Here is a 22558-nt window from a genome sequence, read left to right as displayed (position 1 = left end):
AACAAACGGCCGTTGGTGCCGTTCCTTCAGAGCCCCTCGCCGTGACCGTCGGCTCCCGTGCGGGAGTGACATAATCGCAGGTCCGGCCAATCAGATGGCTGGATGCCGCGAACCCGGAAGAAGGATGACAGAACATATCACCCATGGGAGAAGTGAGCGGTCGGTGCTTCGTTCTAAGGTAAGTATATCATAATGAGCTAGTATGCGATGCATACTAGCTCATTATGTGTTTGTCTTTCAGGTGTACATTTTGAAAAAAAAAAAAAATTCTGAGGTTTACAACCTCTTTAAGGGTTAAAAAATATGTCTCTGAGGAGGTGAAATATCGCCTTCCAGCTCCCGTCCTGAAAAGCTAGCTACCTTTTTAGAGGGGTGGCAGGGGGTGCCACAAATGTAACGGAACCCTTAGGACTCGTTCAGTCCTGCAGCTGAGGGATGTAAAGACTGCTGTGCAGATGAGCTGTAAACGACACATTGCACTGTAACCCTTTTTTTTCCCATTAAGTTCTATTGGCTACAGCACGGTGCGATGTGGTGGATTGTGTCACGCCATGCTATCCATGTACTGCATGCCATCCTTTTTTCCAGCACACGCCACATCAACCTTGTCTGTGCATTGGGCAACACGCATCTGGTGTGAACAGCGCTTAAGAGGCACCTGTAGATAAAAAAAAAAAAAAAAAACTGTGCAGCTCTGACTAAAGTTGGATAATGCCATATACAGTGCCTTGAAAAAGTATTCATACCCCTTGAAATTTTGTCATGTTACAACCAAAAATGTAAATGTATTTTATGTGATAGACTAACACAAAGTGGGACATAATTGTGAAGTGGAAGGAAAATGATAAATGGCTTTCAAATTTTTTTTACAAATAAATATGTGAAAAGTGCGGCGGGCAATTGTGTTCAGCCCCCTTTACTTTGATACCCCTAACTAAACTCTAGTGGAGCCAATTGCCTTCAGAGGTCACCTAAGTAGTAAATAGAGTCCATCTGTGTGTAATTTATTCTCAGTATGAATACATATGTTCTGTGAAGCCCTCAGTGGTTTGTTAGAGAACCTTGGTGAACAAACAGCATCATGTAGGCCAAGGAACACACCAGACAGGTCAGGGATAAAGTTGTGGAAAAGTTTAAAGCAAGGTTGGGTTATAAAAAAAAAAAAAAAAAAAAATAGCCCAAGCTTTGAACATCTCACGGAGCACTGTTCAATCCAACATCTTAAAATGAAAGAGTATGGCACAACTGCAAGCCTACCGAGACATGTCCGTCCACCTAAACTGACAGGCCAGGCAAGGAGAGCATTAATCAGAGAAGCAGCCAAGAGGGCCATGATAACTTAGGAGGAGCTGCACAGATCCACAGCTCAGGTGAATGAACCATTGTTGAATGAAAGCCATAAAAAGTTCAGTTTGTAATTTTCAAGAAGCCATGTAGGGGGGACACAGCAAACACGTGGAAGAAGGTGCTGTGGTCAGATGAGACCAAAATTGAACTTTTTGTCCTAAAAGCAAAATGCTATGTGTGGGGGAAAACTAACACTGCACATCACCCTGAACCCACCATCCCCACTGTGAAACATGGTGGCGGCAGCATTATGTTGTGGGAATGCTTTTCTTCCACAAGGACAGGGAAGCTGGTCAGAGTTGATGGGAAGATGGATGGAGCCAAATACAGGGCAATCTTAGAAGAAAACCTGTTAGAGTCTGCAAAAGACTTGAGACTGGGGTGGTGGTTCATCTCCTAGCAGGACAACGGCCCTAAAAATACAGCCAGGGCTACAATGGAATGGTTTAGATCAAAGCATATTCATGTGTTAGAATGGTCTAGTCAAAGGCCAGACCTAAATCCAAGAAAAGACTTTAGAATTGCTGTTCACAGACGCTCTCCATCCAATCTGACAGAGCTTTAGTTATTTTGCAAAGAAGAATGGGCAAATATTTCACTCTCTCTAGATGTGCAAATCTGGTAGAGACATTCCCAAAATGACCTGCAGCTGTAATTGCAGTGAAAGGTGGTTCTACAAAGTATTGACTCAGGGTGGCTGATTACAAATCAACGCCAATTTTCAGATATTTATTTGTCAAAAACTTTGAAAACCATTTATCATTTTCCTTCCACTTCACAATTATGTGCCTCTGTGTTGGTCTATCACAAAAAATCCCAATAAAATACATTTACGTTTTTGGTTGTAGCGTGACGTGTCAAAAAATTTAGATTTTTACATTTTTTTTTTGAGAATTTCATATAAAAAAAATGTGAAAAATATTATTTTTTTCTAAATTGTAGATTTTTTTTTTGTTTATAGCGCAAAAAATAGAAATCGCACAGGTGATCAAATACCACCAAAAGAAAGCTCTGTTTGTGGGAAATAAAGGACATCAATTTCATTTAGGTACAGCTTCGCACGACCGCGCAATTGTCTGTTAAAATCACGCAGTGCCGAATCCCAAAATAGGCCCTGGTCTTTGAGCAGCCAAAACCTCCAGGGCTTAAGTGGTTAACAGAAACGAAGAAACTTTTTTTTTTCACATTTTCCGGTCTTTGTTCATTTGTTTAGCAAAAAATTGGCTCCTGCTGCTATCAATCAAATCTTGTGGGGAGGGAACAGGGGTGGGGCCAGGCTGCGCTGTGTGTGTCGATGAACGCACACAGTCCAGCTCGGGATTAAGTATGCATGAGTGCCCCCCATGGCAAGCGACTTGCTATAGGGGCATTCAGAAGGGAGAAGGAGCTGAGAGCACCAACAGGGGACCTGAGAAGAGGAGACTCGGTGTTGCTTTGTGCAAAACCCTTGCAAAGGGCAGGTAATTATGACATGTTTATTACTAAACAAACAAAAAAACACCTTTACAATCACTTGTAAAGTAAGTTGTAACTTTTTTCTTAGTGCATAGCTGTGCAGCTCACACTATATATGTATTAAATGCCTTGTATCTTGTGCCCTGTTTTGCAGCATTCCCTGTGGAAACAGTACCGCCAGCAACTCCTGCAGTGCCTGGAACATCTTATAGTGTCCGTGTCCAGCTCCTCTCTTCTACAAGCCCCCAGTGACATCAAAGACAGTTTGTGGAAACGGTTTTGCCAATGCCTGGCATGTCAAGGCTTAATCTCTGCCTCAAGTTCGAACTTGGAGTTCCAGCATTTTTGTATTAATCCGGTACATTTTCCTTTGTACTTCATACTAGATGATAATTTCTATTATCAGAGCATGCGGTATGAGGTATATCAGCTGGCACGGAAGTGTAAGTACTTTCCATTCATTATTGACTTTCCAGATTAGACATTCTATCCTCACAATCTCTATAGCTTGGTCACACATCCAATACAAGGGTGCTTTACGTTTGTTTGCTTTGAGCTTTTGTCCCTGGTATAGAAAGGGGTCAGGAGGCCCTAAAGCTACTCTGTCCAAACTCTGCAGATAGTAGACTGGTGGGATTCCAGGTGGGAAATAGGATAGAAGAGAAGATGTGATCCCCAAACAAGGATAATCTTAGGTTTATTCACTTTCAGCTGGTGTCCCAGGTTTGAACAGAGGGTATGGAGCCTCAGAGCTTCTCCATTTAAACTCTGCAGACACTGGATTGGGGAGATATGGAGTGGAAATTGAGTTTGAAGAGAAGGTCTCATTCAAGAACAAGGATAGATTTAGGATTATTCACTTTCAGCCCATGTCCCTGGTATATTCGGAGGTTATAGAGCATTGAAGCGTCTCTGTCTTAATTCTGCAAACAGTGGATTGGTGAGATTCGGAGTGGGAATTAGGATTGAAAAGAAGGTCTCATTCTGATAGAAGAGTGCCATTAGATTTATTCACTTTCAACTCAAGTCCTTGGTATGGACAGAGGAAATATGGCCTCGGAGCTTCTCCATCTAAATTTATCAGGCAGTGGATTGGTTGGGTTCAGGTTGGGAATTGGGAATATGGCCAATGAAGGTTTTATTGAGATTTTTAGGAAGTCTTAAAGAAGACTTTTCATTAAAATTTAGTTTAATGGCATTTACCTCCGTAGGGGACCAGGTTAATTTAGACTTGGTCCTATTCAAATCTGTCCCTTTAGATTCTAAGCAGCGTGGTTGGACAGGTTTCCCTACCCCATCTGACAATGCCTCTAGGAAGGAGACAGATTTGTGATTGACAGCTCTGGTCTCTGCCAGCAGGGACAGCTCTGGAGACTAGCACTGCCTTTCCCAGTTGCAGGGCTGTGTGTCTATCAGCAGCTGAATCTAAACCTACAGAGCCTTACTGATGGATCACACAGAACTGCAGCACTGAGTGATCTTTGAGTTTTATGAATGAACAACTGTGCTGGCATGCAATGTTATACACTACACTGGTCCCATCATCGCTGATCGTTCATTCATAAAAGTAAAAGCTAACACAGTGCTGCAGCTCTGTGTTATCCATTGGCTACGCTATGTATGTTTAGATGCGGCTGCTGATAGACACAGCGCCACAGCTCTAAGTGATCTGTCACAATTATGAATGAAGATCAGCTCTGCTAGATCAATCGTAATAGTAAAAGTAAAACTGGGGCTCTGTGTAATCTATCTGCAGCTGCTTTTACTTCACAAAGTGCACCGGCCGGTATGTTACACAGAGCCGCAACTTCAAGTAATCTTTTAATAATATGAATGAGCAAGCAGCACTGATTGTTTATCCATAATAGTGATATATCACTCAGTTTGAGGGGGTGCGCGTCTGTGCTGACTGTACCTCCTTGTAACGAGACCCTTGCTCGCTCGCTTCCGCTCTCCCGAAACTCCTCTGTTTCTAGTGAGTCAGCTTGCAGATTGCAACGTCTGATGGTTCGGTCAACCAAGGATCCGGGATCCGAACTACAGCTATGTGCCGTTCGGAATCCATTAGAACAAACACCAAGCAGGCTGTATGTAAGTTCAAACAGGAAGACAATTTATTGGAAGCACACTTTTATACAGAATTTGGAACATCCTGCCCCCAACAACCGCTTTCCCATTGGTCAATTGCACAGTACATGCCGTTCTCCTTCAGGTCCTCCTTAGCCATGCAAATGAGGACTTGAAAATGAGTCAGCAGGGATTGGTTAAGGACTGTGATGTGTAATGAGACAGAAGCCTCCAGGGGGCAATCAATGTAAACAATAGCCAGACACGGAACAATGGTTCCATAACGAGCCCCCCTAATACACATTACTCTGAGTGTCAATACATCCCTTAGCAGACAACAGGTGAGTTCATTAGCACACCTGACAATAGGTGAATGGAAAGCCACCTCAGACAAAAGCAACATTGTTAGACAGTCTCCTCATTTAACTTCCTGGAATGACCTTATTAGGAGTTGTACTTCCTGGCCAAAGACCTCATGGCAAATGGGAACAAATCTCAATATTTCTACATGGAGACCTTGCTGACAAATATGAAGCAATCCAAACCATCACCCATCTGTCCTTAAATTCCAGTGACGGTGAACACTGTCACACTCCTTCTATGGGAATACCCATAATTTGGGTTTAAAATGGGGGAAGAGTGGGGAAGGATTAGATCTTCTGTTGGGTTTTCAATGCAATTTGGGGCTCTGTTTGGGAGATTTGCCATCACAATAAAAAAAAGGTGTTACTAGTTTAGAAATGAGGGAGAATCTGAAACGGGGACAAAGACAGAAATAAAAGGGCTAACGTGTGTGTGTGTATGTATGTATGTATGTATGTATGTATATACATATATATATATTATATATATAACTGTGTGTGTATATAGATTTCTTGTCTGGTGAATCTAACTAGCTGAGCCCCTGACATCAGTGAGATCCTAATAGAGGTTTCCTGCTCTGTCCTGAACTAAACATGTTTTAGCTAGGAATACAACATGCTAATATTAGGAAAAATGCACTGCTCTGCTTGTGTATTCATCATTGTTTCATCTTTCTCAGATTCTCTGGGATTCTGTCAGTTGTATCTGCAGTGCTCAACTGAAAACTGCTTGCAGAGGAATAAAGACAGACAACACCCTGTATTGGATAAGACAATCCTGCTGATGGAGAGGAAAATCGAGAAGCCCAATCCTGAGAAGAACACCTGGGAAGAGAACAGTCTTTTCCTGGACAGCTCTGGAGGAGGCATAGTAGATGAGTAAGGATGGAAAGCACTTGCTATGTAGGTTCCTGTATGTGACATAGACCGTATCACTGCATATGTATGTACTCTGAATAATTTTATATATATATTAGGGATAGACCATTTTGGTTTTCCAGGGCCGATACCGATATTTTGGTCACAAAGTATCGGTATCGGCCGATTAGGCCCGATATTCTGCACATCCAATGCAGAGTGACCAGTGCCCCCATCCAATGCAGAGTGACCAGTGCCCCCATCCAATGCAGTGACCAGTGCCCCCATCCAATGCAGAGTATTGTAAAAAGTATTCATACCCCTTGAGATTTTCCACATTTTGTTATTTAACAACCAAAAATGTAAATGTATTTTTTGGGGATTTTATGTTATAGACCAGGCATGTCCAACCTGCGGCCCGGAACCTCAGGCAATGCGGCCCACTAGCCCCTGACAATTTATTTTTTTTGCTGGGGAGGAAGGAAGTTGGGTCAGGGGCACGGCCACAGTGGCTTCCAACTAACGGTATGCAGAGGCTGCCTCGGAGGGGAGGGAGGAGGGGGGTGGGAGGCGAGCATGTGCAGCGTTTCTGACTCCTACCAGCAGGACCACTTCAGATCACTGAAGTGGTCATGGTGGTTAGAGTGTTCCTTTAATATCTCTCGGAATCAGTATACAGAGGTGTACTTCTTCTATTTCATTTGATCATCCTCTAGTTGTGTTAAATTAGTGCGGGAGGGGGGCGCGGCAGCGCGGAAAGGGAGTGCGGCAGCGTTTTATTACTTATATACCTTAACTATAGTATATATTTTATATGCGGCCCGAGAAAATTTCTCTACACTCAATGTGGCCCAGAGAAGCCAAAAGGTTGGACACCCATGTTATAGACCAACACAAAGTGGCACATAATTGTGAAGTGGAAGGAAAATGATAAATGGCTTTCAGAATTTTTTACAAACAGTAATTATATGAGAAGTGTAGTGTGCATTTGTATTCAGCCCTCCCTCAAGTCTTTTACAGACTCTTAACAGGTTTTCTTCTAAGATTGCCCCTGTATTTGGCTCCATCCATCAACTCTGACCAGCTTCCTTGTCCCTGCTGAAAAAAAGCATCCCCACATCATAATGCTGCCACCACCATGTTTCACGGTGAGGATGGTGTGTTCGGGGTGGTGTGCAGTGTTCGTTTTCAACCACACAACGTTTTGCTTTTAGGCCAAAAAGTTTTGGTCTCATCTGACCAGAGCACCTTCTTCCACCTGTTTGCTGTGTCCCCCACTTAGGTTCTCGCAAACAAGACTTCTTGTGGCTTTCTTTCACCAATGACTTTCTTCTTGCCACTCTTCTTAAAAGGCCAGATTTCTGGACTGCACTACTAGTAGTTGTCCTGCGTACAGATTCTCCCACCTGAAATGTGAAGCTCTGCAGCTCCTCCAGAGTTACAATGGGCCTCTTGGCTGCTTCTCTCATTAATGCTGTCCTTGCCCAGCCTGTCCGTTTAGGTGGACGGCCATGTCTTGGTAGGTTTACAGTTGTGTCACACTCTTTCCATGATGGATTGAACAGTGCTCCGTGAGATGAGTTTGGGATGGAGGAACTTGACTGGACAGAGTCAACCCGATAGAACACCTTTGGGATAAATTAGAGCGGAGACTGCAAGCCAGGCCTTCTCTCCAACATCAGTGTCTGACCTCACAAATGTGCTTCTGGAAGAATGGTCAAACATTCCCATAGACACAATCCTTGCGAACAGCCTTCCCAGAAGAGTTGAAGGTGTTATAGCTGCAAAGGATGGGCCAACTCAATATTGAACCCTACGGACCGGATGCCATTAAAGTTCATGTGTGTGTGTTGTGTGTGTTGTGTGTGTGTGTGTAAATGCAGGCGTCCCAATATTTTTGGCAATATAGTGTATGTATGCATATTACATATCAGAACTTTGAAGATTTTTGCTATGTCTTTCATCCCCACTCTTTTTAGGGCCAATCTGCATCCTATTTCTTGATCATATAGAAAACTATAGTGATTAATCTCTGGTGGACATATGGAGCATTCATAAAACAAACACAAAGAGGAACAAAGCAAAGTGTGCCAAAATTTTCTCAGATGTCTCATGTTCATACACCCCCCCCCCCCCTCCTTGATACAGCTTATCCATTCATCCATAGAGATCTACACTTCTATATGGCAGAGCTTCTCAGTTGCTGATACATGTACTCCTGATCGCTTCAACAAGTACTTCTGCCTATTTAAAAACAATAAAGGAAATGCTTTTCTCTATATTTTATTATTTTTAAAGTTAAGTCATAAGGGTTTGCCTGGAGAACTCTATCAAAGGGCTAGAAAATGGTGACAAAGATACCGCTCTGTACTGTCCTGCTCATTATTATTATCCTATTTGACAATGTAAAAATACCAGGGTGTCTACAATTGTATCCATTGCTAGCAACATAAAAGATAAGTATTTGTGCACTACTTTACTGATCTGTACTGGGCAAAGCTTTAAAGGAAGGTATCCGGACTAAAACTTCTATTTGCTGGTCAGTAATAGAATGCAGATACTAATCTGATATATCTGAGTATCATTGACTTTAAAGCTGAATTCCAGGTATAGATATTTTTGCCTAGTTATATAGGTTCAGCTTGGACGAATGTAAGTATGCATATTCCATACCTGGATGATTCCTTTTGGAAGCTGGAAATCACTGTAGTAGGCACTGCTACTACACTGATCTCTGCTAGCTTCCAGGTTTTGTGCTGAGCAGCTGCTTAGTGAGCACAGGGGGTCACCCTTTCGTCTTTACATCACCATCCCGCCTCTCTGCTTCATCCAATCAGAGAATGCTTTGCATTCATTGGAAAAAGCAGTGTGTTATCTGAACAGCGCCTGTGCTGAGTGGGTGACCTCCTGTGTTTACTAAGCAACAGGGCAATATCGGCCAGGTATGGAACATGCATACTTAGATTTGTTCCAAGCTGGACCTTTGCAATTATGAAAAAATGTCCATACCTGAATTTTAAAATATCACTGGGAGTAATGCAAAGCTGTAACTACAGCATGTTTTTCTTTTCAGTCCACTAGAGTTGTGTTCATGTTTTGCTGTTGCTTTTAACAGGTGTAGTTATGTTGCACTATTAAAATCAGAACTAAAGTCTCTAAATACTAATTTATGTATAACAAAATAAAAAATACGAGTTATGTGAATTCCAGCATTATAGTGTCTCTAGTGTTGCAGATTTATATACTTGGTACATGAACAGCGTCATCTAGTGGGTGAAGTGGTGCTTCAGGGCTGTTCTTGGAAAATGGATTTTGTTAAAGGGGACCTTTCACTAAAATTGCCCTAACCTATTTATTACCTCCATGTCACCCTCCTAAAGATTGCTAACTAAACATAAAAAAAAAAAAAAAAAAAAAGAACAACTTCAGACCCCCACAATAGACCTCTCAGTGCCTTCCTGCAGGCTCTTGGGAAACTTGAGAGTTCAACATCTCACACTCCTACTCAGTGCTGGGAGTTATACATGTGGGGTAGGGATCGACCGATATCGTTTTTTCATTGCCGATACTGATATTTTGGTCATCGCGTATCAGTATCAGCTGATATTTTCGTACATTTTTTTTTCTTTTTTTTTAACTTGACAGGTACTCTTGTGGAGGGATCTGGGGGTCTAAAAGACCCCAAACCCCTCCTCGGCACTTAAAAGCATCCAAAACGCCAAGTTTGGGTGTTTTAACCATTTGCTGACTGCCTAACGCAGATCTACGTCGGCAGTCAGCCCCTCACAGGCAAAGCGACGTAGGTCTACGTCGCTAGCTTGTGAGGGTCTAGGGAGCGAGCGCGCGCCGCCGGAGGCGCGCTCCCGCTCGGTCACGCACCCCCCCCCCCCCGGCGCGTGTGACTGGCGGACCCGATGTCCGCCGGTCACTCTGCGATCGTCGGGGGAGAGGGAGAAAGTCAGGCGGCTTGTGTAAACAAGCTGCCTGTCATTCTCCCCTGTGTATGAAGGATGATCATACGGTTCTACTATGTAGAACCGTTGATCACTGTTCATACATCTGAAGCCACAGCCAATCACAGTATAAAGCACGCCACTAGGGACACACACATAGTTACATAGTAGGCGAGGTTGAATAAAGACAATAGTCCATCCAGTTCAACCTGTGTAGGTGTGTGTGACTGTAATCATCTAACATAGCCCTCAATCTCCTGATCCTTGAGATGTAAGTCTAAGAGTCTTTTGAAAGTCACCATACTACCCGCAGAAACCACCTCTTGTGGTAGACAATTCCACAATCTTGTAGCCCTAACAGTAAAGAACCCCCCACGTTGCCTGAGGTTAAAACGCTTCTCCTCTAATCGCATTGTATGTCCTCGAGTCCTCATGTAATTCCTTCGAATGAACAGCTTTTCTTCTAAGCTGAGATCCCCATTAAGATATTTATAAATTGCTATCATGTCCCCTCTCAGACGTCTTTTCTCCAGGGAAAATAAATCGAGCGATTGCAGCCGCTCTTCATAGGTAAGGTCCTCCAACCCCCTAATCAGTTTAGTTGCCCTTCTCTGGACTTTCTCCAGCTCCAACACATCCCTCCTGAGGACTGGCGACCAGAACTGGACAGAATACTCCAGATGCGGTCGGACCAGAGTTTTATAAAGTGGAAGGATTATAGTCTTATCTCTGGAATACATCCCTTTCTTTATGCATGCTAATATTCTGTTGGCTTTGGAAGCTGCCGCTTGGCATTGCATGCTGTTGCCTAATCTATCATCAACTAAGACTCCCAAATCTTTCTCCATTTTTGATTCCCCCAAGGGTTCCCCTCCTAACGTGTATTGTGTTTTTATGTTTTTGGTCCCCAAGTGCAAAACCTTACACTTCTCCACATTAAACCTCATTTGCCATGTCGTTGCCCACTCCGTAATTTTGTCCAGGTCATTCTGTAGGATATCTGCTTCATGCTGTGCAGTTATTGCCCTGGCCAATTTTGTGTCATCTGCAAAAACTGATAACGAACTACTGATCCCTTCCTCAATGCTGTTTATGAATAAATTGAACAAGGTTGGTCCCAGGACTGAGCCCTGGGGCACCCCGCTTACTACCTCAGACCAGTCTGAGTATGCGCTGTTTCAAAGCCCCTCCCTTTCAAAAAAAGTTAACCCCTTCACTGCCAGTGTATTTTTACAGTAACAGTGCATATGTATAGCACTGATTACTGTAGAAATGTCACTGGTAACCCCAAAAGTGTCAAAAATGTCAGTCAAGGGTCCGATCTGTCCGCCGCAATGTCGCAGTACCGCAAAAAAAAAAATCGCGTTAAAAAAAAAAAAAACAACAAAAATGACAAAAATCTTTCCCTTTGTTAGTAAACGCGATAACTTTTGCGCAAACCAATCAAAATACGCTTTTTGCGATTTTTTTTTTTTTTTTTACCAAACATAGGTAGCATAAAACAAATTGGCCGAAAATGTTAAAAAATTTTGATTTTTACATTTTTTTGGGGGGGGAATTTCATAAAAAAAAAATGTGAAAAATATTGCTATTTTTGCAAAATTGACGCTCTTTTTTTGTTTATAGCGCATGATCAAAAAATCGCACAGGTGATCAAATACCACCAAAAGAAAGCTCTGTTTGTGGGGAAAAAAAGGACGCCAAATTCGTTTAGATAGTGTCGCACGACCACGCAGTTGTCCGTTAAAGTCACGCAGTGCCGAATCGCAAAATACCCCCTGGTCAGGAAGGGGGTAAAATCTTCCGGGGCTTAAGTGGTTAAATGCTGTCATTTTTTTAAATCTGGCGCCAGTACCCGGAAGTGATGTCATGACATCACTTCCGGGTTTTTGCATGGAGACCCGATCGGAGCTGAATTCGGCTTTGATCGGGTCTTCGGCGCCCGTGCAGGTTGGTTGCCCAGGTCTCCTGGTGGGACGGAAGACCCAGGCGAGCCGCGGAAGGGGGGGGGGCGTCCCCTCCTGCTCCTTGTAAGGACAGCGAGCGGCTTCTCAGCCGCAGCGGTTGTCATTACAAGACAGCCCACCGTCGGCTATGGATGCCGGAACCGGGGTGATGCCTCTAGCTGCAGGTATCACTCCGGTACAGCACTTTCCAAAATATCGGCAATATCGGTAACTTCAGGGGGCGATTCCGATATATTGGGGAAAGTGCATATCGGCTTTGCTGATAAACGGTCGATCCCTAATGTAGGGTGAGCAGGCTAGTAAATAAAGGGTTGAGAAACCATTAGTGAAAGGTCCGCTTTAAGGGGTCAGTTTTAATGCGGGTTGATTTTGAATATTCTAAGTATCTATTATGTTGTGTTTTTTTTTTTTTTTTTTTTTTTTTAGTACACGAATCAATGACTTGCTAAGTCGAGCCCTGAACAACCCTGTGCAACCTCTAGACAATGATAATGAGGAAAGGGTAGGTAAATTAACTTGGATATATTATCATACTACATAAGTTACATCGTTAATGCTAAGAAAAATGTTATAGGTTAGAGATGGGAGAACTTACATGGCACACCTTGGTGGTGCACTGTTTAAAAAAAAAAAATCGTACATGTGGTTTTTTTTTTTTTTTTTTTTTCTGTGGTGTCAAAATAAATAGGCTGCCTTGGGGGTCTAATGAAAAGGCTTCAATATCTCTATTTTAAAATGTTGCCTCCCCATTGCCCTGCATACATTTCTGCATAATGTGCTATGTAAATACCTTTTTAGCCCGCTTCTTTCTCTCTCTTTCCTTTTTCTTCTCCTTATTCTTCACCCCCCTCATCCTTACTTCCCTATTCCACTATTCTTCCCCTTTCTATCCACATCCACCCATTTCTTCATGCATCCCCCCATTTAACAAGACCATTTCTCACCTTCACTATAATATCACACAAACCAATTTTACTCCCACCATTACTATTTCTAGTAATGGACTCCATCACAATTATAACAAGAATCAGATATTCTATTTTCTTATGTTTCACTATAACAGGGGTTATCTCTGGCACCCATAGCAGTTTCCTTTGTCTCCCATAGTAGTACCGTTTGCCCCCTTCACAAACACACAGCGGTGTGTAGGTGTTAAGCCCCGTACACACGTAGCGCTTGTCGGCCGTAAATATTCGGCCGCCGAACGATCGGCCAATTGTTGGCTTGTTAGTATGCTGCTTCCGACAATCGACTGCGACTTTTCGGCCGAACAGAATCTGTTGTGCAGGCATTCAAATTTTTGTTGGCCAACACCAGAACGGCCGATTGTTCGCCAGTCAGTACAGAATTCGGCCGACAAACAGCAGATTAGCAAGACTGGGCATGCTCAGAGAAGAAAAAACACACGGAAAGTTAACCATCACATGACATCACTTCTGCAGTCGGCTGTTGTTGGCCGACAAAATTAGTGTGCAGTCTTTTGCACTTTTCAACCGACAGGACAGCCCTGGACAAAAGACAGCCGATCGTTCGGCTGACGATCAGTACGTGTGTACGGGGCTTTACTCTCCTACCTGACAGAGGATGTACAGCAGAGTGGAGTGCGGGAGCTGCCGGAGATACTAATCAAATTAACAAGTTGGTGATTAGTTGCTAGGGCACGGAGCAGTCCCAGCAACCAATCACCTACTGCTGAACTTGAAAGGTTAGCTGAGGCAGCTCCCCCTCCTGCCCTCTGTCCAGTACTGTGCTGCCTCCCGCACTCCACTCTCCAGTGAAGATGAGAGTGGCTGAGGCTGAGCGAAATAATCGGCAAAGCAGGGAGATGTTCACAATCTAACCGTTTACAGCGAGTTGCTGATCCCCTACTTTAACTTTTTTCTTTTATACAAACATTGATTGCGAAGTGGAAACTGTATATAGATGGAACATATTTTGCCCAATGTTATGAATTGTATGTGAAAAATATATAAAGAATAGGGATGATCGAACTTTTGAAAAGTTCGGTTCGACCAGAACACCCGAACTTCACGAAAGTTCGGTTCGGATTTCAGAACCCCATTGAAATCAATGGGACCCGAACTTCTGTAATCAAAAAACACAATTTTTAAGCCCTAAAACCCAATAAATGCCCCTAAAAAGTGCCTAGGGTTCTGGGTCATGCCCCAGGGACTATTAATCACACAAAAAAAAGTTCTTAAAAATTGTCGTTTTTGATAGATAGCCAATTATTGAAAAAATTAAAAAAAAAAAGAGATTTCTTTGGATTTAGTGTCTGGGGGTTCTAAAAGGTGTACCTGTGAAGTTTCAGCTCTGTAGCATGTCCAGAACCAGAATTACAGCATACCAAACCTTCAAAAATGACTTTTTTGCTTAACCGCACCTTTCTTTTGCTCCTAATCAACGGCTCAGCCAATGTGTATGATGGGGACATAATGCAGTGCACTGGGAACAAGATTAGAGGTTTTTTTGGAAAAAGGTGCTGTCTCTTTAAATGTGCATATAATTAACGGGTGTATTTCCACAATGGGGCTTTTATTACCAAATGTTTCAAGAAGTCCAAAGATGTATGTAATTGCACTTTATTTCATGTAAAATGGTGTTTGGTGCACTTTAACTTGAAATCTCACAAGAAACAGACATATATGCACGGATACATTGAGGGTTAGGGGTAGGGGCCACAATGTAGTGCAGAGTGAACAAGATTAGAGATGTTTTGGATGAATACTGTTGTCTCTTGACTTTGAATAGAAGTAAAGGATGCTTAAAAATTGGGCATTTGGTGGTGCGGACGATGCCTTGACACCATATCCCTATGAAAGTGCTGGTAATGAAAGCAATAATTGCCTTTGTAAGGAAAAAAATTACAATGATATGCATCTGTGTGACAGGTGCGCAAAAATTGTTGTTTGGGTGTTGGCGGAGCCATACCACTGTAAGCCCAAAGAGCTGGTGTTGAAGAAGGCGTAAAAATTATGAAGGTGTGCACATGTGGAACAGGTGCGCAAACATGGTAGTTTTGGTGTTGGCGGAGCCTCCCCACCATAACCCCAAAGAGCTGGCTTTGAAGGAGGCCCAAAAATTGTAAAGGTGTGCACCTGTGGAACAGGTGCGCAAACATTGTAGTTTTTGTTTTAGCATAGCCTCCCCACCATAACCCCAAAGAGCTGGCGTTGAAGGAGGCCCAAAAATTGTAAAGGTGTGCACCTGTGGAACAGGTGCGCAAACATTGTAGTTTTTGTTTTAGCATAGCCTCCCCACCTTAACCCCAAAGAGCTGGTGTTGAAGGAGGCCCAAAAATTGTAAAGGTGTGCACCTGTGGAACAGGTGCGCAAACATTGTCGTTTTTGTTTTAGCATAGCCTCCCCACCTTAACCCCAAAGAGCTGGCGTTGAAGGAGGCCCAAAAATTGTAAAGGTGTGCACCTGTGGAACAGGTGCGCAAACATTGTAGTTTTTGTTTTAGCATAGCCTCCCCACCTTAACCCCAAAGAGCTGGTGTTGAAGGAGGCCCAAAAATTGTAAAGGTGTGCCCCTGTGGAACAGGTGCGCAAACATTGTCGTTTTTGTTTTAGCATAGCCTCCCCACCTTAACCCCAAAGAGCTGGCGTTGAAGGAGGCCCAAAAATTGTAAAGGTGTGCACCTGTGGAACAGGTGCGCAAACATTGTAGTTTTTGTTTTAGCATAGCCTCCCCACCTTAACCCCAAAGAGCTGGCGTTGAAGGAGGCCCAAAAATTGTAAAGGTGTGCACCTGTGGAACAGGTGCGCAAACATTGTAGTTTTTGTTTTAGCATAGCCTCCCCACCTTAACCCCAAAGAGCTGGTGTTGAAGGAGGCCCAAAAATTGTAAAGGTGTGCCCCTGTGGAACAGGTGCGCAAACATTGTCGTTTTTGTTTTAGCATAGCCTCCCCACCTTAACCCCAAAGAGCTGGCGTTGAAGGAGGCCCAAAAATTGTAAAGGTGTGCACCTGTGGAACAGGTGCGCAAACATTGTCGTTTTTCTCATAACCAAAATGAGGTTCTGTGAACGTAAAGAGAATGAGAGGAGGGTTTGAGGGTGGCACCATGGTCCAGGCTTAAACTGAGGCTCAACTGCCACATCACAACGATAGCCTAGTCTACAAGGTCTGCATCAGGTGCATCAAAGCTTGATATCCACGACTGATTCATCTTAATGAATGTCAAACGGTCGACTGAGTCGGTGGAGAGTCTAGTTCGATGGTCTGTGACGAATCCTCCTGCTGCGCTGAATGCCCGTTCCGATAGGACACTGGAAGCAGGGCAGGCCAACAACTCCATGGCATACTGGGCCAGTTCTGGCCAGTGGTCTAATCTTAAGACCCAGTATGCCAGTGGATCGGATTCGTCACATGAAAAGCCCTCTGTGTCACTTTGTGCCCTCACGTAATCGTCCACCATGTGATGCAGACGGTGTCGATGCGATGTGGCAGCTGAGAGGCCTGGGCGGTGAGGACTAAAAAAAGACCGAAAGGCATCCGTCAACCGCACGCCTTCTCCAACGCTCCTCTCGTGACCACCAGTAGAATCCATGGTAGGTTGTCCCCGCCCCTGCACCCTACGGGAGTCGGGGAACATGTTCACCAGATTCCTCTTGAGACTGTCCTCAAGGGATTTGATCCTGTGGACTCTCTGGGTGGATGGGAAAAGCTCAGAGACTTTACACTTGTACCGGGGGTCAAGTAGGGTGGCCAACCAATAGTGGTTAGTCTCTTTAATGGCCTTGATTCTGGGGTCCTTTCGCAGGCTCTGGAGCATGATGTTTCCCATGCGTCGCAAATTAGCGAAGGCCTGAGAAGCTGACTCCTCGGGGTCACTCATAACGACATTATCTTCAACGGGCTCCTCCTCCTCCCAGCCACGTACTACTCCAAAGTGTCCCGAGGGAGTCAAACTAGGCCTTGCATATTGCCGCATGTCTTCCTCCTCCTCCTCCTCAAACCCTGCAAAAGTTCCCGCAGAATCGTCCTCCTCCTCCTCTTCCACCCCTGGATCCTGCTCGGGCCTCTGGGAGCTAGGCATAATGGGGTCAGGATTCTCAGGATAAAGGGGGCCTTGAGAGGCAAGGAAGTCCTCCTCTTCCTCCTGCTGCTCTGCCTCCAGTGCCCTGTCCATAATGCCACGCAGAGTGTGCTCCAACAAAAACAGTACCGGTAGGGTGTCACTGATGCATGCGCTGTCCCGGCTGACCATCCTTGTGGCCTCCTCAAATGGCGAGAGGACAGCGCATGCATCCTTAATCAAAAGCCACTGCCGTGGTGAAAAGAAGCCCAGGCGCGCAGAGCCAGTGCTGGTGCCGTACTCGCATAGGTATTCATTGAGGGCCCTCTGCTGCGTGTACAGGCGCTGCAGCATAGCCAAGGTGGAGTTCCAGCGGGTGGGCATGTCACAGATGAGGCGGTGTACCGGCAGGTGAAACTCGCGCTGCACTTCGGCCAAACGTGCAGTGGCACTGTACGACCGCCTGAAGTGACTGCACACCCTTCTTGCCATCCTTAGCACATCCTGCATTCCCGGGTACGAGTTCAAAAACCGCTGTACCACGAGATTCAGGACATGCGCCAGGCATGGCCCATGGGTTAACTTTCCCTGACGAAGGGCGGCCAGGAGGTTTGACCCATTATCAGTAACCACCATCCCTGGCTGCAGCTGGCGTGGTGTCAACCACCTCTGGGCCTGTGCCTGCAGAGCCCCAAGAATCTGAGGGGCAGTGTGCTGCCTGTCCCCTAGACACACAAGCTGCAGCACTGCGTGACACCTTTTGGCCTGAGACATAGAATAGCCCTTTGAACGTTTACGTGGTACCTCATCATATTCAAAGGACCATTCTGCAGAGGAGGGCATGGAGGAGGTAGAGGAGGAGGAGCAGGAGGGGGTAGAAGTGATCGATCTACCCGGATCAGCGACACCACCAGCTGTTTGCAGACGTGGGGGCAACACTGGCTGCAGCACCGAGCCCTGGCTACAATCCCTTCCACTGGCAAGCAGTGTCACCCAGTCAGCAGTGACAGAAATGTACCGTCCCTGCCCATGTTTGCTTGACCAAGTGTCAGCCGTCAAGTGTATCTTATGGCTGACTGACTTGGCCAGGGACGACACTACATTGCCTTCCACATGTTGGTATAGGGATGGCAGGGCCTTACGGGAAAAGTAATGCCGACTTGGCACCTGCCACTGTGGAACTGCACATTTTGCGAAGTCACGGAAGGGAGCAGACTCTACCAGGTTAAATGGTAATAGTTGCAGAGCCAGTAGTTTAGCCAAACTACTGTTTAGACGCTGGGCATGTGGGTGGCGGGGAGTATACATTTTTTTTCGTTCCAGCATGTGTGGAATCGAAATTTGGCGTCTAGATGTTACAGCTGGTGGTGTGCTGGAGGTAGATGCGACACTGCCTGCTATATCATCATCCCTGCCAGTGGAGGCTGCCAACAGGTGACGAGTGACTATAGCAGGGCCAGGAACAGACTGATGTGCAGGTGGAGCAGGTGGAGCAGATGGAGCATGAGGAGGAGCGCGAGGAGAACTAGGAGGCCGACTGACCGATCTTTGGCCCTTTTGTGGGTTCTTTAAATGCTCCTGCCAACGGGCCGAGTGGTGGGTTGTCAAATGCCTGTTTAGGCAGCTTGTACCCAGGTGGTTGACATTTTTGCCACGTTTTATACCCTTCTTACAAATCTTGCAGATCGCAACTGTTTTATCTGCATGGGATGTCTCAAAAAAGGCCCAGCAAGATGAGGTGTGTATAGTGGCCCGGGAGACAACAGGTGCGGCCTTAGATGGAGTAGGCCGTCTGCTCTCCCCTCTTGCTTGCTCTGCCTCCTCCTCAACCTCAGACCCAACATCTGACTCCATCAAAGACTGAGCATCAGGCCTGGCCTGGGAGACAACAGGTGCGGCCTTAGATGGAGCGGGCCGTCTGCTCTCCCCTCTTGTTTGCTCTGCCTCCTCCTCAACCTCAGACCCAACATCTGATTCTATCAAAGACTGAGCATCAGGCCTGGCCTGGGAGACAACAGGTGCGGCCTTAGATGGAGCGGGCCGTCTGCTCTCCCCTCTTGTTTGCTCTGCCTCCTCCTCAAACTCAGACCCAACATCAGACTCCATAAAGGACTGAGCATCAGGCTGGAGTAGATGGCCGACACTGTGGTCAAACAGCTCAGCTGACTCCTCTGCCATGTCTGAAATTGGGTCTAAGGGAGGACATGAGGTGGACATGGACTCATCTGTATTTGTTCTGACAACTGCAGAAGACTGACCACTTTTCTCTGCCTGGGTCACTGTAGTTGCAGATGATGCCGATGATGAGGGTTTGTTCATATAGTCCACCACCTCCTGTACATACTGTGGACGTATAGCTTGGCCACTGCCGGAGAACAATCCAAATGGTGGCCTGGCTGAGGACTGACCACCACGTCCACCCCTGCCTCTAGACACCCTAGAAGCTGTGCCCCTTTCCGCAGCAGGGCCACGTATGCCTTTTCTTGGTCTACCAGGCATATTTCTCACTGATGCGTTGGCAACTGTGTGCGGTGAAAAACGCACACTGCTATGCGACCCACAGTTGTCGCTGGATACAGCACAGCAGATGTGTCACGCACAGTAGCAAAGCCTTTTGCACAGTGGACCTAACGCTTTAAACAACAGGCGTTAGGTTGTCACTGATGCGTTGGCAACTGTGTGCGGTGAAAAACGCACACTGCTATGCGACCCACAGTTGTCGCTGGATACAGCACAGCAGATGTGTCACGCACAGTAGCAAAGCCTTTTGCACAGTGGACCTAACGCTTTGAACAACAGGCGTTAGGTTGTCACTGATGCGTTGGCAACTGTGTGCGGTGAAAAATGCACACTGCTATGCGACCCACAGTTGTCGCTGGATACAGCACAGCAGTTGCGTGTCACGCACAGTTGCAAAGGCTTTTGTACAGTGCACCTAACGCTTTGAACAACAGGCGTTAAGTTGTCACTGTATTTTGCTGCCTAGCAAGCACGTATACCTGCTGTGATAGAGCAGCACTGTGCCACGTGCTCACTAAACAGAACCCTCACACTTTCCCTACAGAAACTAAATTTTCAAATCTAACTAATGTAGTACAAAGTTCCCTAACTACACTAGATATCCCTTTCCACTAAATAGAAAGCTCCATACAGCAGAAGACTGACACTGTCCCTTAAGTTTTTTTTTTTTTTTTTTTTTGCAACTCTAAGAACCAGCACAATCGCTGTATCTAACTACACTGGCTGTAAGCTAAATACAATTCTGCTATATGGAGCTTTAGAACCACTCGATATATAGGAAATGTAGTGTAGCAAGCAGGAGTCAGACAGAACTGCTTCAACTCTCTTCAACAGGCTCTGGATAACTGTGCTAGGGGTTAGGCGGGGCCATCTTATATAGTGTGGGGCGTATTCACTCCTGATTGGCCTCTGGTCCCCGTAGTCACTCCAATCACGTTCCTAGGAGACTCCTGCCCCCTCATTGGCTTTTGCAGACGTTTCTGGGCCAATCACGGGCTTTTAAAGCCCAGTTCCTGTCCCAGTGCATTTTGGGCGGTTCTGGTGGCCGAATACCGAACTTTTGCCGCAAAAAGTTCGGTATTCGGCCGAATATCGAACATCCAATGTTCGGGTCGAACCGATGGTCGACCCGAACCGTTCGATCATCCCTAATAAAGAATTCACTCTGCCTTAGCTGCACATTTATACTAAGTAACCAAAGCTATATGGTTACATGACAGCATAGAGAATTTGGAGGAAAAAAAAGGTATTTACGTAGCTATTTCTGCTATAATATATGCAGCAAAATAGAGAGCCATAGGGAGGCAACATTTTAATGAAGGTTTATCGTAGCCATTCCTTCATCTTTAATGAACAGCACCATTAGGATACATTCAGTAGCACACCCTGCAATTTCCAGCGGCAGGAATCTGCGGATTCCTATGCCTGGATGACAGATTTGTGCAAGAAGCTACAGTCGCTCTGCTCATACAAAACAATGACATGCCGATGGCCTAATTTCAGCTACAATGAACCAATTACAGTTAATGCATTAAAAGCATTACAATGCTTCTGCAAAATCACATGGCAGCACATGTAAGGTTGCATTTACAACTACATCTGGTGTGAATAACCCATTATGTTAATGTGTGTACCCCTTGCTCTGAATTTTGTACCTTACTTCTTGGCAGTTCCTATTATTCAATTATCTGCCATCCTCTGTTAATAGGAACGGGATCGTGAAATCTGTGCGGCCAGTCTTATCCATCAGGCAGATCAAAGCCTACGACGGCTCATCTCAGAAGCGATGCAGACAGTGAAAGGTAATATTGTTGTACAATGACAGCACAGCAGCTTTTCCCAGTTTGACATCTTTTCATCATGAATTAATTATTTACAAAAGCAGCTGTCATGGATCCCATTTTCTTTATCTTAAAATGTTTTATTGGCCTCATGTCAGCAGAGAGTTGCTAGCAGTATCTAATGTAAGAGCAATGGAGGTATACATGCAAAAAGCTCTGGGGTAGTTGAAGAACTTTGATTTATATTAGTTTATTAAACGAATAGATCTGGCTTTGAAGCAGCCTTTATAGTTGAACTATACGCCAATGTTTGGTTAGGGATGAAGTATTGCAGAGTTTGATCCTGTGGCCAATTACTGCTTTTCATTAGCCCAAGAAAAAGATTTTCCCAAACCCCCTGCCCCTGGCTCCCCCCAGAGTGGACAGCTAGGTCTCAGATGTTAGATGAATTACTTTGTTCCTTGCTGGAGTATATTGGCTACATATTTCTATAAATCAGGGGTATTGAATGAAAACGTGAGGTCCAGTCAGTAGAATATCTCTATCGTTCATTGATGGATGCAGTCTCTGATCTTCATATCAGTATTGTTATACTGCCCCCTACAGGAGTAGGAGACTAGGCAGAAACAAAAGTTCTGGCTACACCTATGGGCAGTCCCCGGGGGTATACCCCCTCTCCCTGCTATAGGATATCAGTTTTAATCTGCCTAGTCAGGAGTAAGGACTTAGTTCCTTGCTGAGATCTCTGGGCCTGGCAAAAGTTTTTTTTTTTTTTTTTTCTAGATAGTTTTTTTCTAGTTAGCTTTTTCTCCGGATTTTTTTCCTGTGAGATCCACAAGCAACTAAGCCGGATCTGGGTGACGGGCTTGATTATATAGATCCAGTGGTCACCCCAGCCGGCCAGGGAGCATGCGCAGACCCCAGCTCCGTGCTAGTTCGGGCCACGACATAGTCCCACCAGACGGGGACTGGCCCCGCGAGTTAAACGTCTTGCCAGGTCGCATATGACTGGTTCTAGGCCGGAATCGCAGCGTTCCTATTGGCTGACAGCCCCCCCACTTCGGCAGAGAAGGGTTCTGTCAGAAGATAGTGCCCGCCTGTTCCTGGTATGGTGAGTAAATGTTCCCCCCTCTTCCCCGGTGGATTTTGGGGTGGACGCAGGCCCCTTCCAACGGTGGGGGCGGGTGTTTACCTGTCACTCCCGAGGCCCCCTTTCCTGTTGATCCC

The 22558-nt window shown here is 45.3% G+C and overlaps 1 protein-coding gene across 1 annotated transcript in view; it reads left to right on the top strand.

Annotated features, from left to right (window-relative positions):
• The window catches only part of PSTK (phosphoseryl-tRNA kinase), a gene marked incomplete at its 3' end in the record, with an annotated part of 31622 nt that overhangs the window by 1252 nt on the left and 7812 nt on the right, over nucleotides 1–22558 (top strand). Inside the window, exons 2-5 of the mRNA XM_082269126.1 lie at nucleotides 2957–3245; nucleotides 5912–6110; nucleotides 12436–12511; nucleotides 21259–21352. Coding sequence (XP_082125252.1) covers nucleotides 2957–3245; nucleotides 5912–6110; nucleotides 12436–12511; nucleotides 21259–21352 — 658 coding nt within the window. The remainder of the gene's footprint in view (nucleotides 1–2956; nucleotides 3246–5911; nucleotides 6111–12435; nucleotides 12512–21258; nucleotides 21353–22558) is intronic.

Source organism: Pelophylax lessonae (assembly GCF_965119305.1).
Source record: "Pelophylax lessonae genome assembly, chromosome: 9".
NCBI classification, from domain to species: Eukaryota; Metazoa; Chordata; class Amphibia; order Anura; family Ranidae; genus Pelophylax; species Pelophylax lessonae.
This window is presented reverse-complemented; position numbering and strand designations above follow the sequence as displayed.